Below are 15,602 nucleotides of genomic sequence, written 5' to 3' on the forward strand. Positions count from 1 at the left end.
TCCGTGATTCGGCTACCACTCCATATTGCCGAAATATTTTCACAATGGACCACAGTACAACCATGGGGGAGGCAGACTACAGGCGGTCTCGAATTTATAGGTAGGCTCAAAAGGCCATCATGAGGGGGAGAATGAAACATCTCATTCTCTGCAGCATGTACCATCTCAATTGCAAGCTATGCACAACAAGATACTCTGGGCGAAACTCGTACATTGCAGCAAGGGCCCTGAAGCTCGCACCTCACAAGTGTGCGAGTGGGAGGAAAAGAACAATTTGTACCTCAGTCACAGACATGGGGCATAGTCCAGCTACCGTGCGCCTGCGAGTAGCCATTTGATGCCAGAAATCAGATCATCGGCGTTCTTCTTAGCTGCCGTCAGCTTTGGAAAATATCCGAAAGCGTGAGGTAGGCCGGGATACACATCGACCTTGACCGGTACGCTGAAGCTACATCAGTAGGGTGAAACAAATCTGCATTACACAACAGAGGACGGGAGGGAGTGAAACCTACCCAGCATTGCGGAGTTTATCTGCGTATGCTAGACCTTCGTCGCGCAAGGGATCCATGCCTGCAACTTGCAAGTACGTTGGCGGATGGCCCAGGAACGAGGGATTGAGAAGCGGAGACGCTTCAGGATCCGAGGTATCAGGTGGATTCAAATAGCCATAGAATAGCTCCATTGATCGTTTGGACAGAAGTGGTGCGTCCTTGAGCTCCTCTAGACTGTGCAGACCAAGATGGGGCGGATAGCGATCAATGTGGCAGACGGACGGTATGCGCATGATCGACCCTTTGATTAGTAGCGAACCATTCTTCACACGGTGTGAGAGTACAGCAGTCTAAACAGGATTGGGTCAGCCATCCCGTCTATTTCCTGAATGTAGCCAATGCCTAAACAGTGCGCGTACTGTGTGACCGCCAGAGCTGCTTCCTCCGATAATAAGGCTGTTTTCTCGAATGCGTAGGTCTTTTTGATTCTTGACAGTCTTTACTCCTTTTTGTTAGCCACATGTTGGGCGACATTCGGTTGACAAAGACTTCTTACCCATTGCAGTGCTTCCCAAGAGTCCTCAGTCCCTCGGGGAAATGGATGCTCTGGAGCTCTTTCACACGAAATATGTCAGTTCAATTCAGTAAGCAGCCACCCCCACCAGGAAAATGTGGGCGGATGTTTCGTGGGGAGTGTATATGAACGCACAGTCTGTAGTCGACGCTGACCACCACTACACCTGCTCTTACACACATAGCCCGACAGGTCAAATCCTCGCCTTCAAGGTCACCGAGAGTCCAGCCTCCTCCGTGTACGCTGGACAGTGTCAGTCTCAGCACGTTTTCTTGGAGGCGTTTCTCATCCACCAAGCCCCCTTCCCCCGGGAGCTTACTAAAATAGGCCAGGTCTCAGGGTCTCCTCCGACATTGGCTGATAAATTCTCAGGGAAATACTTGCACCATCAGATGTCGGCATCTGTACGTCATGTACTTTCAACCCTTCTGTGATGGGTGAAACCTGGCTTTGTGCTCGCTGCTTCAGATCCACCATGATCTTTCGCATGTGTTCTGGGGAGCCAACGAGGACGGGAACCTCGTCGGCATGTGCCGCATAGAACTGTTCACTATATTAGAGCGATTGGTTGTTTAGATATGTCGAAAGAGCCATACCTCCTCCCATTCCTCCGTTGGCTTGCCCAGCTCGGAATACTTGGACAGCTGGCTATTTTCTGCCATTGCGATCGGAGCGCCGCCAAAGTCGCGCGCTGTCCCGCTCGTAAGCTTAGACTTGTCCGGAAGTTCTTTGTGACTCATATAACCAATATGTGCCCACTGAGCATTGGTCACCACCCGGCAGCAAAAGGTGTTGTCAAGAAAGTGGCCCATGGTTCCTTCAATGTGAGCCCTTGGCTAGAGGATGGCAGGTCTAGCGAGTGGTCGGTCACGGGCTCATTGCAATCTCAGTGGGCTTGAGTCGGCTATCCTCGATATGAGCCGAGGTCTGTCTCCCAGTCTCTTGGTGATTGGAGAAGCTCTCATTCGGTAATGAGTCGCCGTGTCCCAGAACAAGATTAGTGTCTCCTCCACCGTCAAAGCTGAGTCGTCCTAGCGGCACATTGCAATGGGCTGTCTATGTCAGCCGCCTCACTCGGAAACGGGCCGCTTGCACAGACTATTCATCGAAAGCGGCACAAGATACCAGCACCATGGGGTAAGGATCAGAAAGCTGGGACTGGCGGGACATCTCGGGGTGCTTCCCTGTCCATGTCGACAGATCGTCTGGGGCGTGTGGCCAAAAGAAACAGACGTCATCTATGTCTTATATCTGAAGCACAGAAAACTGCTTTGGTTGCATAATACTGTAGTTGTGTGACTAGGTGATGCTACCCAAATTGATTCCCTCCGTCATCATATCCCCCATCATTTCCAAACACAGTGGTTGCACGGTATAGCTGAGTCGACGGCGGACCTCACCTTGTTGTTTATATTCTGTCTCTATCCACCGATCTCCTTCAACCACCGACCTTCCTCAATTCATATAAGGCGGTAGTCACCACCACCCTACAAAATGGGCTCGATAGGCACAAATGGGACCGAAAGGCCCGAGTCATTGTCTGGATACTATGAGGAAGCCGACACCGGTTATAAAATCACAGAAGAACGTCTTGGAACGCCCAGGCGGCTTCGCGTTGTCATGGTTGGAGCTGGTGCCAGTGGACTCAACATGGCTCGCCACATGGAACTGCATATGGAGAACTACGAGCTTATGATATACGAAAAGAATGCTGATGTTGGTGGCACTTGGTATGAAAATAAGTACGTTGGGTCACTGTCAAAGCCAGTTCTCGCGTGTTTTCCTGCTGACCGCGATCCTACAGATATCCTGGGTGTGCCTGTGATATACCATCCCACAACTATCAATTCACGTGGGAATCCAACCCGAATTGGTCTAATTTGTAAGGACACGATCGTGCCTCCTTGAGTGTGCGACGTACATGTGTCTAATACGGGCGCTGCAGCTACTCGACGTCGCAAGAGATTTTGAAGTATTTTAAAGAAATCGCCGACAAATACGCACTTTACAAATACATCAAACTGAATCATTATGTGCATGACGCAAAGTGGGACGAGGAAGCCGGAATTTGGAATGTCAAGGTCAAGGATAGCACCACTGGGGCGATCGTAGAGGATTGGGGCCACATCTTCATCAATGGATGTGGTATACTGAAGTGAGTTGAGTTGCCTATCTTGCTTCTATTGAATGGAGACCATGGAGATGACGATGGCGATGATAGCTGATGAAGAGGCCTTTAGCAACTGGAAGTGGCCCAGCATCCCAGGCCTGAAGTCATTCAAAGGTGCACTGATCCACAGTGCGGCTTGGGACGATAGCCACAACCTCAACGGCAAAGACGTCGCCGTTCTCGGATGCGGTTCTTCCGGTGTTCAAATCATCCCTACCATTCAGCCTGGTCAGTCACAATGTCTGTCCGTTGCTATGGTAGTATGCATTACTGACTTAGATATTTTACCGCACAGACGTGAAGTCACTCACCACGTTCGTTCGGACGCCCACCTGGATTACGGCAGGATTCGCCCAAAATCATGCAGGTCCAGGCGGTTCCAATTTCGCCTGTACGTGTGGTTCTCTGCAGTTGTCCCCTGCCTCTCTTTCCTTCTTCCCAAAAACGTTGGATACTAGTACTGACCTCTCTTGCGCGGAAACAGTTAGCGATAAGCAAAAGCAAGAATTCCGAGACGACCCTAAGAAGTACCTGGAGTACAGGAAGTCCATCGAAAGCGAATTGAACCATCGCTTTAAACTGGTAAGTGCTTTGCGTCGATCTCACATGCATGGTCAATGATCAAAAGTTCTGACCATGACTGTGTGCTCGAACAGGTGATCATGGGAAGTCAAGAACAAGAGGAAGCTCGGCTTTTTTCCATCAACGAGATGAAGACCAAACTCGGATACGATGATCGCCTGGCCAAGGCAATGATCCCAGACTTCGGTGTCGCATGCCGCCGTCCGACTCCAGGAAATGGATACCTCGAGTCGTTGACCGCAGACAACGTCCGCGTGGTTATTGACCACATCCAAGAGGTTGTTCCCGAGGGTATCAAGTTGACGACGGGTGAAATACTCAAGATCGACGCATTCATCTGCGCCACAGGCTTTGACATCTCTTTCTTTCCCCGGTTCAAAGTAACGGGCCGGAATGGAACAGTGCTCTCAGAGCAATGGGCAGACAAGCCTGAGGCTTACCTTTCAGTCGCTACGAACAATTTTCCGAATTACTTCAGTACGTTTATACGCCCCAATCTCGTGGCTGTTCTTTTTGGATGAGGGCGCGCAATTTCGACTAACCTTTGCATCCCAGTGTTTCTCGGCCCCAACTCACCAGTCGGACACGGCTCTGTGCTTCCCATAATCGAGCACAACACCAAGTATCTCATCAATTTCATGAAAAAAATCCAAACACAGAATATCAAATCGGTCAGCCCGAAGGTCGAAGCGATCCGCGACTTCAACATTCACATCACCGAATTCATGAAACGCACAGCCTGGGCGACACCGTGTCGCAGCTGGTTCAAGAATGGCACCGTGGATGGACCCATCGTCGCACTACACCCCGGCGGACGTATCCATTGGTTTCACATGCTCACCGACATTCGCTATGAGGATTTTGACTTTACATATATGACAAATAACAGATTCCAGTACTTGGGTGACGGATTCTCCACCAAGGAAACGGTTGGAAAGGACAACGCATGGTACTTTGACGACCCAGAGGAAGGTTACCGGCCTTACTAGATGTTACATTGCCGTTCGGGTTCGTAACATCAAAAAGGGCAACGGCTTCGGGTTGCTAATGCAGAATGAACATCATCTTTTGACAGCACTTCGCATCGAGTATAGCTTAAACAGGGCCGTGCTATTGGCTGCTTATGTAGAATGTACGCAACCTTGTTCGTAGAAATATGGGCTTTTTGGTATCAGAGTCTTCTCCCGGCGCAGTTTTCACTTGTTGGCATTCGTGGCCAGCATCACGGCCTCGAAACTGGCGAACTACCCCCCACCGCCTCAAAGTTGTGTTCCCAATCCAGTGATATGTGGAACGTGCCCAAAGAATCGTGTCTTCTAATTAACCTCCCACCATACCTAAAGAAGCATGTAGAAAGTCAGCTGGTGTACTTTGCACATTTGCACCCATGGTGTCGGAGATAAGATCCTCGTCAGACATGCGAAACGACAAAGAATGTTACTTTACCTCCATTTGGGGCGAGTGTGGTCGCCGTCACGAAGCTTGCTCGTCCGCTGGTAATCCATACCAAGCACTCGGCGACTTCTTCGGGTTGACCGGGCCGCTTCAGCGCCATCTCGCTCACCATTTCATCCAAATTGGTATCGTCTTCCTCAGGCACATCCCCCAGCATGGGCGTCTTGATCACTCCAGGACAGATGGCATTCACTCTGATGCCGTGTTTTGCATAGTGCAGACCGTCACTTTTTGTGAATCCTATTATCGCATACTTGCTGGCGCAATACGCCGGAAGATTATCGTAAACGCGTAACCCAGCCATGGACGCGACGTTGGCAATGGCGCCACGGGCAGGGTAACGGCCGTCGGAGGATTGAATCGGTTCCTGCTTGAGCATCTGGGTGAGTTCAGCTCGCTGACAGAGCCACATGCCTCGAGTGTTGACGGAGAACTGCTTGTCCCATTGACCGAGGCTGTACTCAGTACTGATGCCGGGAATCAGTGTCCCGGCGACGTTGCAGGCGTAGTCGATGCGCCCGAACGTGCTAACTGCGGATTGGACAAGAGAGTTCACCGAGGATTCGGATGTCACGTCTTATCAGGTCCATAATCAGCCTGGTGGTCACTCTCTACCCTTGCGATCGATGCATTTGGTGCGGAGCATAGGCTTGGAGAGCATTGAACTGGGATACCCACCTGTAGGTATAGCAGTGACCTCCACATCTTTGTGTTCAGCCTGTATTTCTTCACGGGTCTTGTTCAGTGATGTGGTCTGAATGTCGGCAAGTACCAGTCTGCGACATCCATCCTTTGCAAACAATTTGGCTGTCGCCATGCCGATGCCTGGCAGTTGAACTGTCAGCACAAATCCTGCATGTTCCGATGGGCTATAAACCTACCTGAGGCTGCCCCAGTAATGAGTGCGACACCGGGGAAATGCATGGCGTTGGTGGCAACGGGAATGATGATAGATCTAGCCTGACGGTTTAGATTAATCCCGATATTGCTGGACGGATGAGTAAGCCCGTCATCTCTTGTGCTAACGGGGAAGAGTCAATGTGTTTACATAGGTATTCAACGTGACGCCAGGCACGCGATGGGCGAGTCAGAGGTGATTGGGCGCACATCAACTGAAAGCAGACCGGCAGGTCATTGCCGGCTGCCGATGTCAGCTGATTGCGGAGTTTTGAAGCCTTGCACGACTCTCCCGGAAAGCGGCCCAGAAGTCCGGCTCCTGTGCATCATCTGCAGCATCCTCCCCAAAACATCCACCGCACTGGGATTGTCGAATGTTGTGACGCAGCAGAGCAAGGCAAGTCCACGAAGCAACTGAAACTCATGATGACAACGCAAGAGGTTGAAGCACCCCGTAGGTGGTGTATGGAATCAATCATACATGTAGACGTAGTGGCCCTCGCGGATGGTTTGGAACACTGCTTGGAACACGGCTATAACATTGCTTGTTTCCGAGCCCGGCTTGTCTCGTATGAGGGAATACCTCGACGGTGTACGTCATTTCATAATTACCGACAGACTCAATTCCGGATACGACGATGCAAAAGTAGGCCTCAGAGACCAGTTTTCGAGCTTCCTCAAATGCGTCTTGAACGCACGGCTCAGGCGCAACGTACCTGAGGCTTCCCGGACGTACGTCATGGCATGATCGTAAGGCCAATTGACGTTCAGGCTGCTGCAGAAAACAGGACTGAACATATTGAAGGGATACAAGCGATGCTCGAACGTGAGCTTTTCGCGCAGCACAGGCCAGGGAAGTGCGTCTATGTAGATCGGATGGCTTACTCGACACTGCGAAGGACATGGATGAAGCCAGACGGGTAACTCGTCCAAATTCTCCTCCGTCGGGAAAATGCGATACTGTGAAAGAGTTAGCGTAATGAGCAGATATTGGCGTTTCAAATGCGGCAAAGGGGAAGAATGGCCGCGTGCTATGTTGAGCATGTAGCCCCTGCTTACCCTCAAATGAATGTAATTCAGCCAAAAGATGGCCAATTTCTCCGGCAACTTGAAATTCCATTGGCTGATTGGAGCATGTAGAAAGCGAGTAAGTGAATCCGCCGTTGAATGACTGGCGTTGGGGTTGAGCAAGAGACGCAACTCTGGATCTTTCGGTATACACATGGACGTGTCTCCCACATGGGTCCGATGTTCATTGATACATTTCATCAGCTTGACATCCCAGATATTGCTCGGCGGGCAATTTTGGGGCGCAGGAAACTGTCGCTGAGGCTCATGCGGTATGCTTTGCCAGAAGGGCCCCGGGGAAAGATAAAAGGTGTTCAAGACAGGAAGTTCGTCTGTACTAGTCAGCGTCGGATTGACCGAAGAGGTGAGAAACCCGTCGAGACTAACCGGTATTCGCTTGTCCTGAGCTGTCGTGCCCTTGTTCCAGCAGAACCTGGTTCTCGAGAGACGAAAATGGCGCCAAACATTCCGGTTCATCCGTAATGAACGGCCTCGATGCCGACATGGCATCAGCACTGGTCTTAAAAACGGTCAGCCCATCTGGTGTTTTGCCTCGGCTATACGCGAGTCCACCTCTGGAATGATCCACGAGAAGGACCAGCAAGACTTACCAAAGATTCAAACCCCGGATAATGCAACGAGGAAAGCAAGGCAGAAGACTGTGCCAAAGGAACTAGATCCAATGGCTGGATGAAGTCCTCGTTGAAGTCGACCATGATGTCTTCAGTCTCGCCACTGTCCACGCTGCCTGGGGCGAGGAGATTTTCGTTCCGTCTATCGAATTTCTCCCCGTCCGCACGTCCACCAGTAGCTTCCAGATTGGAGCTTCGTTGAGCATTTGTGTCCTTTTCTGCAAGCTCACCACGCGGCGATGGAGGCCCATGTGGGGATGGATGTCTGCGGTCTCCTGAAGCTGGATTATTGTCCACCCGCTGCTCTCGTGGCTGACCGTTGCAGGCCAGCAGCGCATGAGCCTCCGTTTCAACCGAAAATGCATCACCTGTATGCGACGGCCTTGCTGCGATCTTGACTATTGTTTGAAGTGTTGCCTCCAGCACCTCCACCTTCTCTTTCAGTTCCTCATTCTTCTTGAGGAGGTCGGCGACACAAGTGGCTGACTCCAGTTCCGCAAGCCTCTGTTCCAGGCTGGCAATATGTTTCCTGGTGCGTTCGCGGACATTGCGCTGTGACTCCCGGTCCTGCATGCGCTTGCGTTCGAGTTGGGATCCTGTGCGCCTGGACATGCCTCGTCGTGTGGTGAAGATTGTCGGATTTTGGGCGGTTGCGAGAGAATTGGGCTTGCGGGATGGGGAGGGCGATGGACGGTGGTGGTGGTCGGAAGGTGTGGCCAGGACTGGCTGGGACGAAACACGAGAACCTGGGGCTTCAAGGGTGGTTGAGATATTTGGTAGCATGACCTCGGAACAACGACCATCAACATGGCTCACAGAGGGGATAAAAAGGTGGGGGGGATATGATTGTGGGCGTAATTGAGGCCTGGATCACGCGGAAATGCGCGGGGGACTTGGACCCTAAGTTAAGTTAACGCAGGCTTGGGCGGTGCTGGTGATCTGCTTTCTCAATCCGTGATTGGGGGGAGTCCCGTGTACCAGTCCACCATCACGCACCCTGCATCCTTTTTCGCGTAATGACGAATTCAGTCACCAATAATGCGCCAGTCCTTCCTTCCGTAAACATGCGAGGACTTTGTGAGAAGAAAACTGCATCGCAACTAACAATTTGGACCATATCACGTCTACCTGGTATTCCCGCATCTGGAAGAGCCAGCAAGAACCAGACTCTCAGCTGCGCCGCTACTGTGGACATGCTGCAATTTGAGCCTCGTCCTGCAACGTCTTCTGCCACTTCATCAGCCGCTTTCCAACCCTCTTCACCGTCTTCCAGTTGCCGGCACTGCTTCACAGCAACTTCAAGGTTCACCAGAGGATCATCCCACATGCGCTTCCCCTATCGATAATTCCCATCTTCATGGATCCCGGACCGTCTCGAACGCCGACATGTTCGCCTCCATCTCCTTCTTGTCGTCTTCGACCTGGTTGGTGAGGTGAATGGCTACATCGTCGCCAAACTTTTCGCCGATTTCTTCCAGTGAAAGGCCTTTGGTCTGCAGTCTACATCAGTACGTTTCGACCGCATCAGAAAGGGAAAGGTCATTGCCACACTCACCTCTGGGAAGAAAAAGTAGATGATTGGGATATTGATCGCCGTCAAGATGATGAAGACAATGTAGTACCTGTACCCAATGGTGGCAAAGGCCGTAGGGGCAGCTTCCAGATAAGGGATCGTTGTCAAAAATAAGGTTCCCACAGACCACGCCATGCCTCGCGGCCGAATATGGGTGGGGAAGATCTCAGAGCAATAGACAAAGCTGTTGGCGTCAATACAGCAGCCATAACTGTAGTTACGCGTAAGCTCAGAGCAGTGGCCTGGGGTCGAGGGAGAAGGGAGAGGGAAGGGGGCAACTTACAATACCAGGTGTAGGAAAATGAAGAAAAGGGCCGCACTCAATCCCCCATGGCCAGCCGTCCCGGCGTAGAAGCGGACCAAAGCTGTCTCTGCAATCAGTGAGACAAGCATACCGCTCAGACCGGTAAGGAAGAGAGCCTTTCGGCCGACACGGTCCACCAACATCGAGTTGACCCAGTTTCCCATGGCCCCAAGTGTGACATATACACCGGACAAAAGGAGAGGCATGTACCCGGTTTGTCCAAGACCTTTGTATATCAAAACACTGTAGTCTGCGACACACGTCACGGAATGTTTCTCACAAAAGGTGGCTACCGATGCTTACTGTAGATTACCAGGATTCCGGACGACTCGTTGCTGAAAAAGGTCAAGAAGCCACAGATCATCCTCTTTCGATAGCTTGGTTTGCGGAAGAGGTCCACGACACTCTCGTGTTCGAAGTATAGCCTATCGTTTTCCACTTGGCGACACATCTGATCAAACTCCCGTCGCGCATACAGCTCCTCTGGGTCAGCCGGATTGTAGTGCAGTTTCGCGATGATCGTCCAGGCTTCGTCTTTGCTTCCTCTGAGAATGACTGCATGGACACAGAGTCAGTGATGTTGAAGTGCTTTCCAAGAGACAAGATCAAAACCGTACGCCATCTGGGGGATTCGGGAATCCACGGAGAAACCGCAAGAGTCAACAGCGGCCACAGGCAGGCAACTGCAAGAGGGAAACGCCATTGAAAGTTGGGGTTGGTGGCGAAAAAGCAACCGAAGCCAACCCACCCAGCAACCGTGTAACCGGCCACAAGAACCACACCTAGAACGTAATGAGCCATGTCCTCGAGTCAAAAGACTGGCCTGCAAACTTGCCATGCTGGCCGACCAAGAAGCCTCGACTGGCGGGTGGAGAGATTTCAGCCTGCATGATCGGGATCAAGGTCACCAAGTTCCCTGAGGAGACCACGGTCAGCATTCCATCTCCTGCATGCTTTCCCGGTTGTTTTTCTGCACCCAGACTTACCGACTCCGTACCCTGTCAACCATCTGGCGAAGAGGAACATGCCGATGGCAGCTGATCCGGCTTGCAAGGCTGAGCCCACCAGTGAGATGGTGGCAGCAATCCACAAAGCCTGCTTGCGGCCACGAGCGTCACACATCCAGCCCATTGTCCAGCACCCCATAAAGGCACCGGCAGAGAAGAGGCCGCTAGTGGCTCCGAGAATGCGATTCGTGTACGCATAGTTTGGATCAGTTGCCACGGCCGCTAGGCCAAAATACGCATAGAAGCCGGGCTGTAGAAGAAGATGATGGTATCAGCACGAAGGAACGGGACCTTAGGTTTCAGGGGGAATTACTTGTCCAAGCGTGGTTGAGATGATACTGAAGCAGTATCCATAGGTCAAAGAGCCTAAACAAAGGGCGAAGACAATCTGAACCTAGTTAGTTGACCCATGACCTTTAATACTGGACTCTTGCGCTGACCGAGAGATTGTACCACGAGTAATAGGCTTGTGGCTTCGACATGGTTCTGGTTTTGGTCGTGCACGCTCCCTTCACTTTGCGGTAGCTGAAGAAGTTTCTCGTGTTCTTCTAATATAGGCTGTTGCAGGGTTTCAACTGGTCCTTTTACAGTTTGAAAACGGTCCGGCCTCAGGGAATCCAGGTAGAAGTAGAACGGTCTCCGATAGGGACGTGTACACGGGTGGCTTCCGGCAAGGCCAGCTATCCGACCATGGCTTCCGCCAGGCGGCCAGGACAACGACGCTATAGTCTTCTACCGGCACGCCAACAACGAGAAGTAGACCCAAATACCGGGCCAGAAATCTTCCATGCTTTGCGTCGCGACGGGAAATGTAGGGCAAGTCACAGATGGAAGCGAATGCTACCCAGGTTGATGCCGGAAACAAAGCCGTAGTTCATGTTGTACGGTATTTTCGGCTCCCCAGGGCGCCCAATCCTCAACGGTCTATCAGGGTCATCTTTCAAACGAGATCGACGCTTGCTACTTCAGAGCGTCTGTAACCGATTGCTACGATGGATGCTTTCGTTGACTGATATCGCCCTTCAGGCGCGGGGTGCCAACATCGAGATCCTCATGATTGGCAACAAGCTTCAGATCATGAGCGGTCGATCCAAATACTGGACGGTCGATCGAAATACTGGACCTGCGGCCTTTAGAAATCTCGGTTGAATCTTCGGCATGCAGCAACATTGAACGCAAGACGGAAGTAGTCCGATCTTAGCTGACTCAGAGCCATATCCACCAGGCACTGTGCTAGGGGCTGTTTGCAGGGCCCTGCGGCGAGCATGCTTCACATACCCGGTATAAATGAATGATCTTGTGATTCGGGACAGTATCGACAGTCTGAAAATTACCATCCACCCTCCGCCACCCCCAGAGGGTTGGTCTCGAGCCAATAGTCCTAGACAACAGCCTGTCCTTCTGAAACGTCTTCATCAATAAGTACAGGAGCTGGAGTCTCAACAAAGACCATCTCAGCAAATGGAGCGGCGGTTGCCTCATTGCGCATTTACCACTAGCCATCCAGACTCTGTCGCCTACACAACAACACTTTTCTCTGGAGCCTTCCTGGTTGTGACGACTCCTCTATAAACCATGGAGTCCAACTTCCACATACCTCCGCCGTTAAGCTTAACATTCGGTCTCTCTTTCCGGCACCATTCATTTTGCTCAAAACGATACAACGTGAACGACAGATGGATTTTGATACCCCTCAGAGGTCATTGAGAAGGCGAACTGGACCGTTATGAAGAACCATGATTGGCAACAACCAATCGAGACATTGAGCTACAGGTGTTCAGGAAGAAGCAGAAGCCAAATCGATTGGCTCGAACTCCTGACCAAACGCCAGCAACACTGACGTTGGTCAATCCGTCTTCTAAATGCTCGGCGGCCGATTGATTTGATACGTGGTCCCCTCGGAGGTAATCCTGTGCCGGGCTTGGGCCTAAGAGTCAAAGGCGAGAGTGGTCATGTTCCAGGCCGAGTCGTGCAGCCACCAGTCATCTTCAGTAGTCAGCGTGAAGTCCAAGTTGGGAAGCTCATCGCCGTTCGTTGGCGAAGCTGGATTGAGTGGCGCTTGGAAGGTCAAGTTCACCGGAGCCAGACCGGCGGAGACTCCCGGCACGATCTCAGGCACGCTGATCGGTGACGTAGTCGGCACCTTCTCAGGGAAGAACTTGACCAGGGGGGTCTGTCTGATGAAATGGATGAGACTCGACCTCATCCTTATGGTAACTGGATAGTGCTTCTCGGCGGCCTCGAGCACTTCGTACAAAGAGCGTAGCCATCGGATCTCACTGTCAAAAGGCCGAGCCAACTGCTGCATGCGGATGATGTGAGAGGTCAGAGCGATAGCTGCCACGTATACGTTGTCCAGCATCACAGTAATGATATTTTCCAAGCCGAATATTCGTCTATACGATAGCATCAGCCTTGCAATGCGCATCGCATTCTCATGCACCACGGCATACAAATGGTCCAGGCTCTTGGGCTGAACGATGTCGTCCCTGATCGCAGGCGCAAAGTTGGTTCCCTTGATCATGGCACGATGCAAAGTCACCTGAATCCCGGAGTACTGCATGTGAGGACCGTACGCTTCGGCGTCTAGTTCGTCGATGCGTTGCTCGTCAAAGGCGAGCTCCGGTGGCAGGTTGTCGAAGACCGAACGCAGGTTAATCTCAAGTGAGCACAGGCGAAGTTTCGAGCCGCGCTCAGGGCTTCGAAGCGAAGTCGTTGAATTCAAGATTTCGATGATATCCATCATTTGCAGGGATAGCGTGACCCACATCTGCAACGTGGTGGTGCAAGATCCATATTCGACCACGCGGCGTACCGCAGCTACCACTGGAGATGATATTGAGTTGGGCCGGCCAAGGTACAAACTCCAAAGGGTAGCATAAACGAATGTCCCGAGCAAGAGCGAGTCTCTGAATTCTGCATCGTCTTGTGTCATATTCTGCTCCTTGACCGGGGCGGAATGATCCACGTGGAGTGCAAGGTCGACCAACACTCCGGTAGCAATATCTGCGATGGTCAGGTTCAGACACGCCGTGACCGTTGCAACGACGTTAAACTCACTGCTGTACGTCCACCCGAGTCTCGCTCGACCCCTGGTTGCCTCAAAGTCACTCAATAACAGAAATCCCTGTAGAGAGGCAATGTTCTGTTGCTCTAGTTCGGAGCAAATTTGAGACTTGGCTCGCTCCGCGTACTTTTTCCCCAGCTTCCGAACAGCGCTTGACGTGCTGTTCCGTGTCGCTGCCGCCAGCAGCGAATTTTCTAGAAAGCTAGAATAGTATCGATGCCGTCCCCTCTTGTCACGGTCACGCATGAATAAATCTTCCCGAACGATGACCTGGGAGTTTGGCTGGATCTTGAAGAAGATGCGGAATAGGGCCTTGCGCAGTTGAGCGGAGTCCATATTGAGAGCCGTTTCGTGTTCAAAATCCCCAGTGGGACGTACGGCCGGGTCCCTTATCTCAGGGGCCTGGACTTGGAGCTGCGTGGTACCTCCGTAAAATGCGACATCCTGGGCGCCTTTGTCCTGGAGCGCACGGGGTTGTCTTTCTTCAAGTTAGACATGGTGACGTCGCGCATGGGTGGAGCCGCCTCGGTTGTCACAGTGTAGGAGTTTGCCAGCTGGGGGCTGACGTTCGCCGTGGGTGGTACGGTAGGTAGATCAGGAACTGCATATTGCACTATATGCATTCGTCAGTATGATGATTTGCAAGCCTACCGCAAGCCGAACGTACTCTCCGGTTCGCGGCCAATATGACCACTGTCGAAAATTGTTGTGGTCCCAGGAGGATCGATTGGCCTGTTAGTTATTAGTATTGACTGGGGGTGTGCGGTCCGGCTTGGTCGCCCTTGCACGCGGAATATCAAAGTACGACAGAAACTGACCATTCTGGGACAACGACGACTTCCGGTGTTATATTGCTCTGCTGACCCTGGTCAACCACGATCATGTCTTCCGGCTCAACCACGTTCACGTCTTGCGGCGGGGAAGCGGTAGGACCGTGGTCAATGTTCACCGTAGGTGTAGCATCCCGATGCGATCCGTCCATGACCTTGTCGATCACCATGGGGATCGGTGTAGCCATACGAGCATGTAGGACTGGTATCGTAACGGCCTCATCTGGCGCTCTCTGAATCAAGCCTTCCAAAGACCGAATACGTTCCTGCATCTCCACCAACTTTTTGTGCGAGGCGCCGTGTCTTTGAGCCCTTATCAGTCCATGTTGCTCGAGCGTTTCTGGGGCGGGCTTGCCCTCACCTTCTGCGGTCGGCGTTGCGGTCTATGGCACAGGCGCAATTGGAAGACCGACAAGGAGTGCACTTTGCGCCGGGGGCTAGCTTCTCAGCGTCACACTGGTTACCAGAAAAGTTAGTTGCATTTTCAAGAGCACCAATTCTGCAATCGGAATCCAGCCACAACGCGGAGGGTTATCGACCTTGATTTTGCGCTGACGACAATTTGCACAAACGAGGCGAGCGCGAGATTTGTTTTTTGGGCCCGTGGAAACATGGTTCTGGGCCCGCAGTTGGTCCGTCATATCCTGCCCAGATGGTGAAGCGGACATAGCCCAGGTGAGGGTGATAGCAATGTGGGTGTAGCGTGATGATGTCGATTACAGCAGAAGACGAAGATCGCAGTTGATGCTGGGGGGACAAAGTTCGAACCCCGCATCTGATCTCCATGCGAAGACGTGGAGCTACGGTGTCTGGTGGCAAATTGGAGTGCTCTGGCCCCTAGGGCGCCCTTATAGACCCCCAGAAGAAAAGCCGTGCAGAGTACAACTAGTACCTTGTACGATACCGTAGCGACCACCCACGGTCCCCGTGAGATGTTAGTATCCGTGCATGT

General features: G+C 52.1%; 6 protein-coding genes across 6 annotated transcripts; 1 reads left to right on the forward strand and 5 right to left on the reverse strand.

Annotated features, from left to right (window-relative positions):
• Window positions 1-127: 127 nt before the first annotated feature.
• Window positions 128-1,910, reverse strand: EDD37DRAFT_619702 (alpha/beta hydrolase fold-3 domain protein). The gene is made up of 7 exons (XM_062815876.1): window positions 1,662-1,910; window positions 1,385-1,608; window positions 1,201-1,308; window positions 1,048-1,105; window positions 911-988; window positions 513-841; window positions 128-442 (listed from the first exon to the last, which is right to left on the reverse strand). Exons 1-7 carry the CDS (start codon window positions 1,875-1,877, stop codon window positions 310-312), a joined length of 1,146 nt encoding a protein of 381 aa, XP_062676365.1. The 5' UTR covers window positions 1,878-1,910; the 3' UTR covers window positions 128-309.
• Window positions 1,911-2,462: 552 nt separating this feature from the next.
• EDD37DRAFT_105604 (cyclohexanone monooxygenase) lies at window positions 2,463-5,017 on the forward strand. Its single transcript, XM_062809164.1, has 8 exons — window positions 2,463-2,807; window positions 2,870-2,947; window positions 3,011-3,220; window positions 3,306-3,463; window positions 3,531-3,626; window positions 3,720-3,817; window positions 3,892-4,294; window positions 4,373-5,017. The coding sequence occupies exons 1-8, from the start codon at window positions 2,560-2,562 to the stop codon at window positions 4,804-4,806; spliced, it is 1,725 nt and encodes a 574-aa protein (XP_062676366.1). The 5' UTR covers window positions 2,463-2,559; the 3' UTR covers window positions 4,807-5,017.
• On the reverse strand, window positions 4,972-6,481 carry EDD37DRAFT_105586 (uncharacterized protein). Its single transcript, XM_062809163.1, has 4 exons — window positions 6,154-6,481; window positions 5,951-6,097; window positions 5,264-5,848; window positions 4,972-5,154 (listed from the first exon to the last, which is right to left on the reverse strand). Exons 1-4 carry the CDS (start codon window positions 6,194-6,196, stop codon window positions 5,138-5,140), a joined length of 792 nt encoding a protein of 263 aa, XP_062676367.1. The 5' UTR covers window positions 6,197-6,481; the 3' UTR covers window positions 4,972-5,137.
• Window positions 6,482-8,734, reverse strand: EDD37DRAFT_105585 (uncharacterized protein). The gene is made up of 4 exons (XM_062809162.1): window positions 7,849-8,734; window positions 7,625-7,757; window positions 7,229-7,569; window positions 6,482-7,129 (listed from the first exon to the last, which is right to left on the reverse strand). The coding sequence occupies exons 1-4, from the start codon at window positions 8,650-8,652 to the stop codon at window positions 6,767-6,769; spliced, it is 1,641 nt and encodes a 546-aa protein (XP_062676368.1). The 5' UTR covers window positions 8,653-8,734; the 3' UTR covers window positions 6,482-6,766.
• A 528-nt stretch (window positions 8,735-9,262) lies between these two features.
• EDD37DRAFT_105637 (general substrate transporter) lies at window positions 9,263-11,610 on the reverse strand. The gene is made up of 8 exons (XM_062809165.1): window positions 11,194-11,610; window positions 11,067-11,141; window positions 10,733-11,003; window positions 10,582-10,662; window positions 10,364-10,528; window positions 10,050-10,301; window positions 9,726-9,996; window positions 9,263-9,653 (listed from the first exon to the last, which is right to left on the reverse strand). Exons 1-8 carry the CDS (start codon window positions 11,233-11,235, stop codon window positions 9,311-9,313), a joined length of 1,500 nt encoding a protein of 499 aa, XP_062676369.1. The 5' UTR covers window positions 11,236-11,610; the 3' UTR covers window positions 9,263-9,310.
• Window positions 11,611-12,680: 1,070 nt separating this feature from the next.
• Window positions 12,681-15,455, reverse strand: EDD37DRAFT_690984 (uncharacterized protein; the record flags this gene model as incomplete). The annotated part of the gene is made up of 6 exons (XM_062820011.1): window positions 15,190-15,455; window positions 15,012-15,106; window positions 14,639-14,953; window positions 14,488-14,552; window positions 14,324-14,433; window positions 12,681-14,279 (listed from the first exon to the last, which is right to left on the reverse strand). Exons 1-6 carry the CDS (start codon window positions 15,316-15,318, stop codon window positions 12,681-12,683), a joined length of 2,313 nt encoding a protein of 770 aa, XP_062676370.1. The 5' UTR covers window positions 15,319-15,455.
• Between the last annotated feature and the right edge of the window lie 147 nt (window positions 15,456-15,602).

Source organism: Exophiala viscosa, assembly GCF_022695815.1.
Source record: "Exophiala viscosa unplaced genomic scaffold EDD37scaffold_1, whole genome shotgun sequence".
NCBI classification, from domain to species: Eukaryota; Fungi; Ascomycota; class Eurotiomycetes; order Chaetothyriales; family Herpotrichiellaceae; genus Exophiala; species Exophiala viscosa.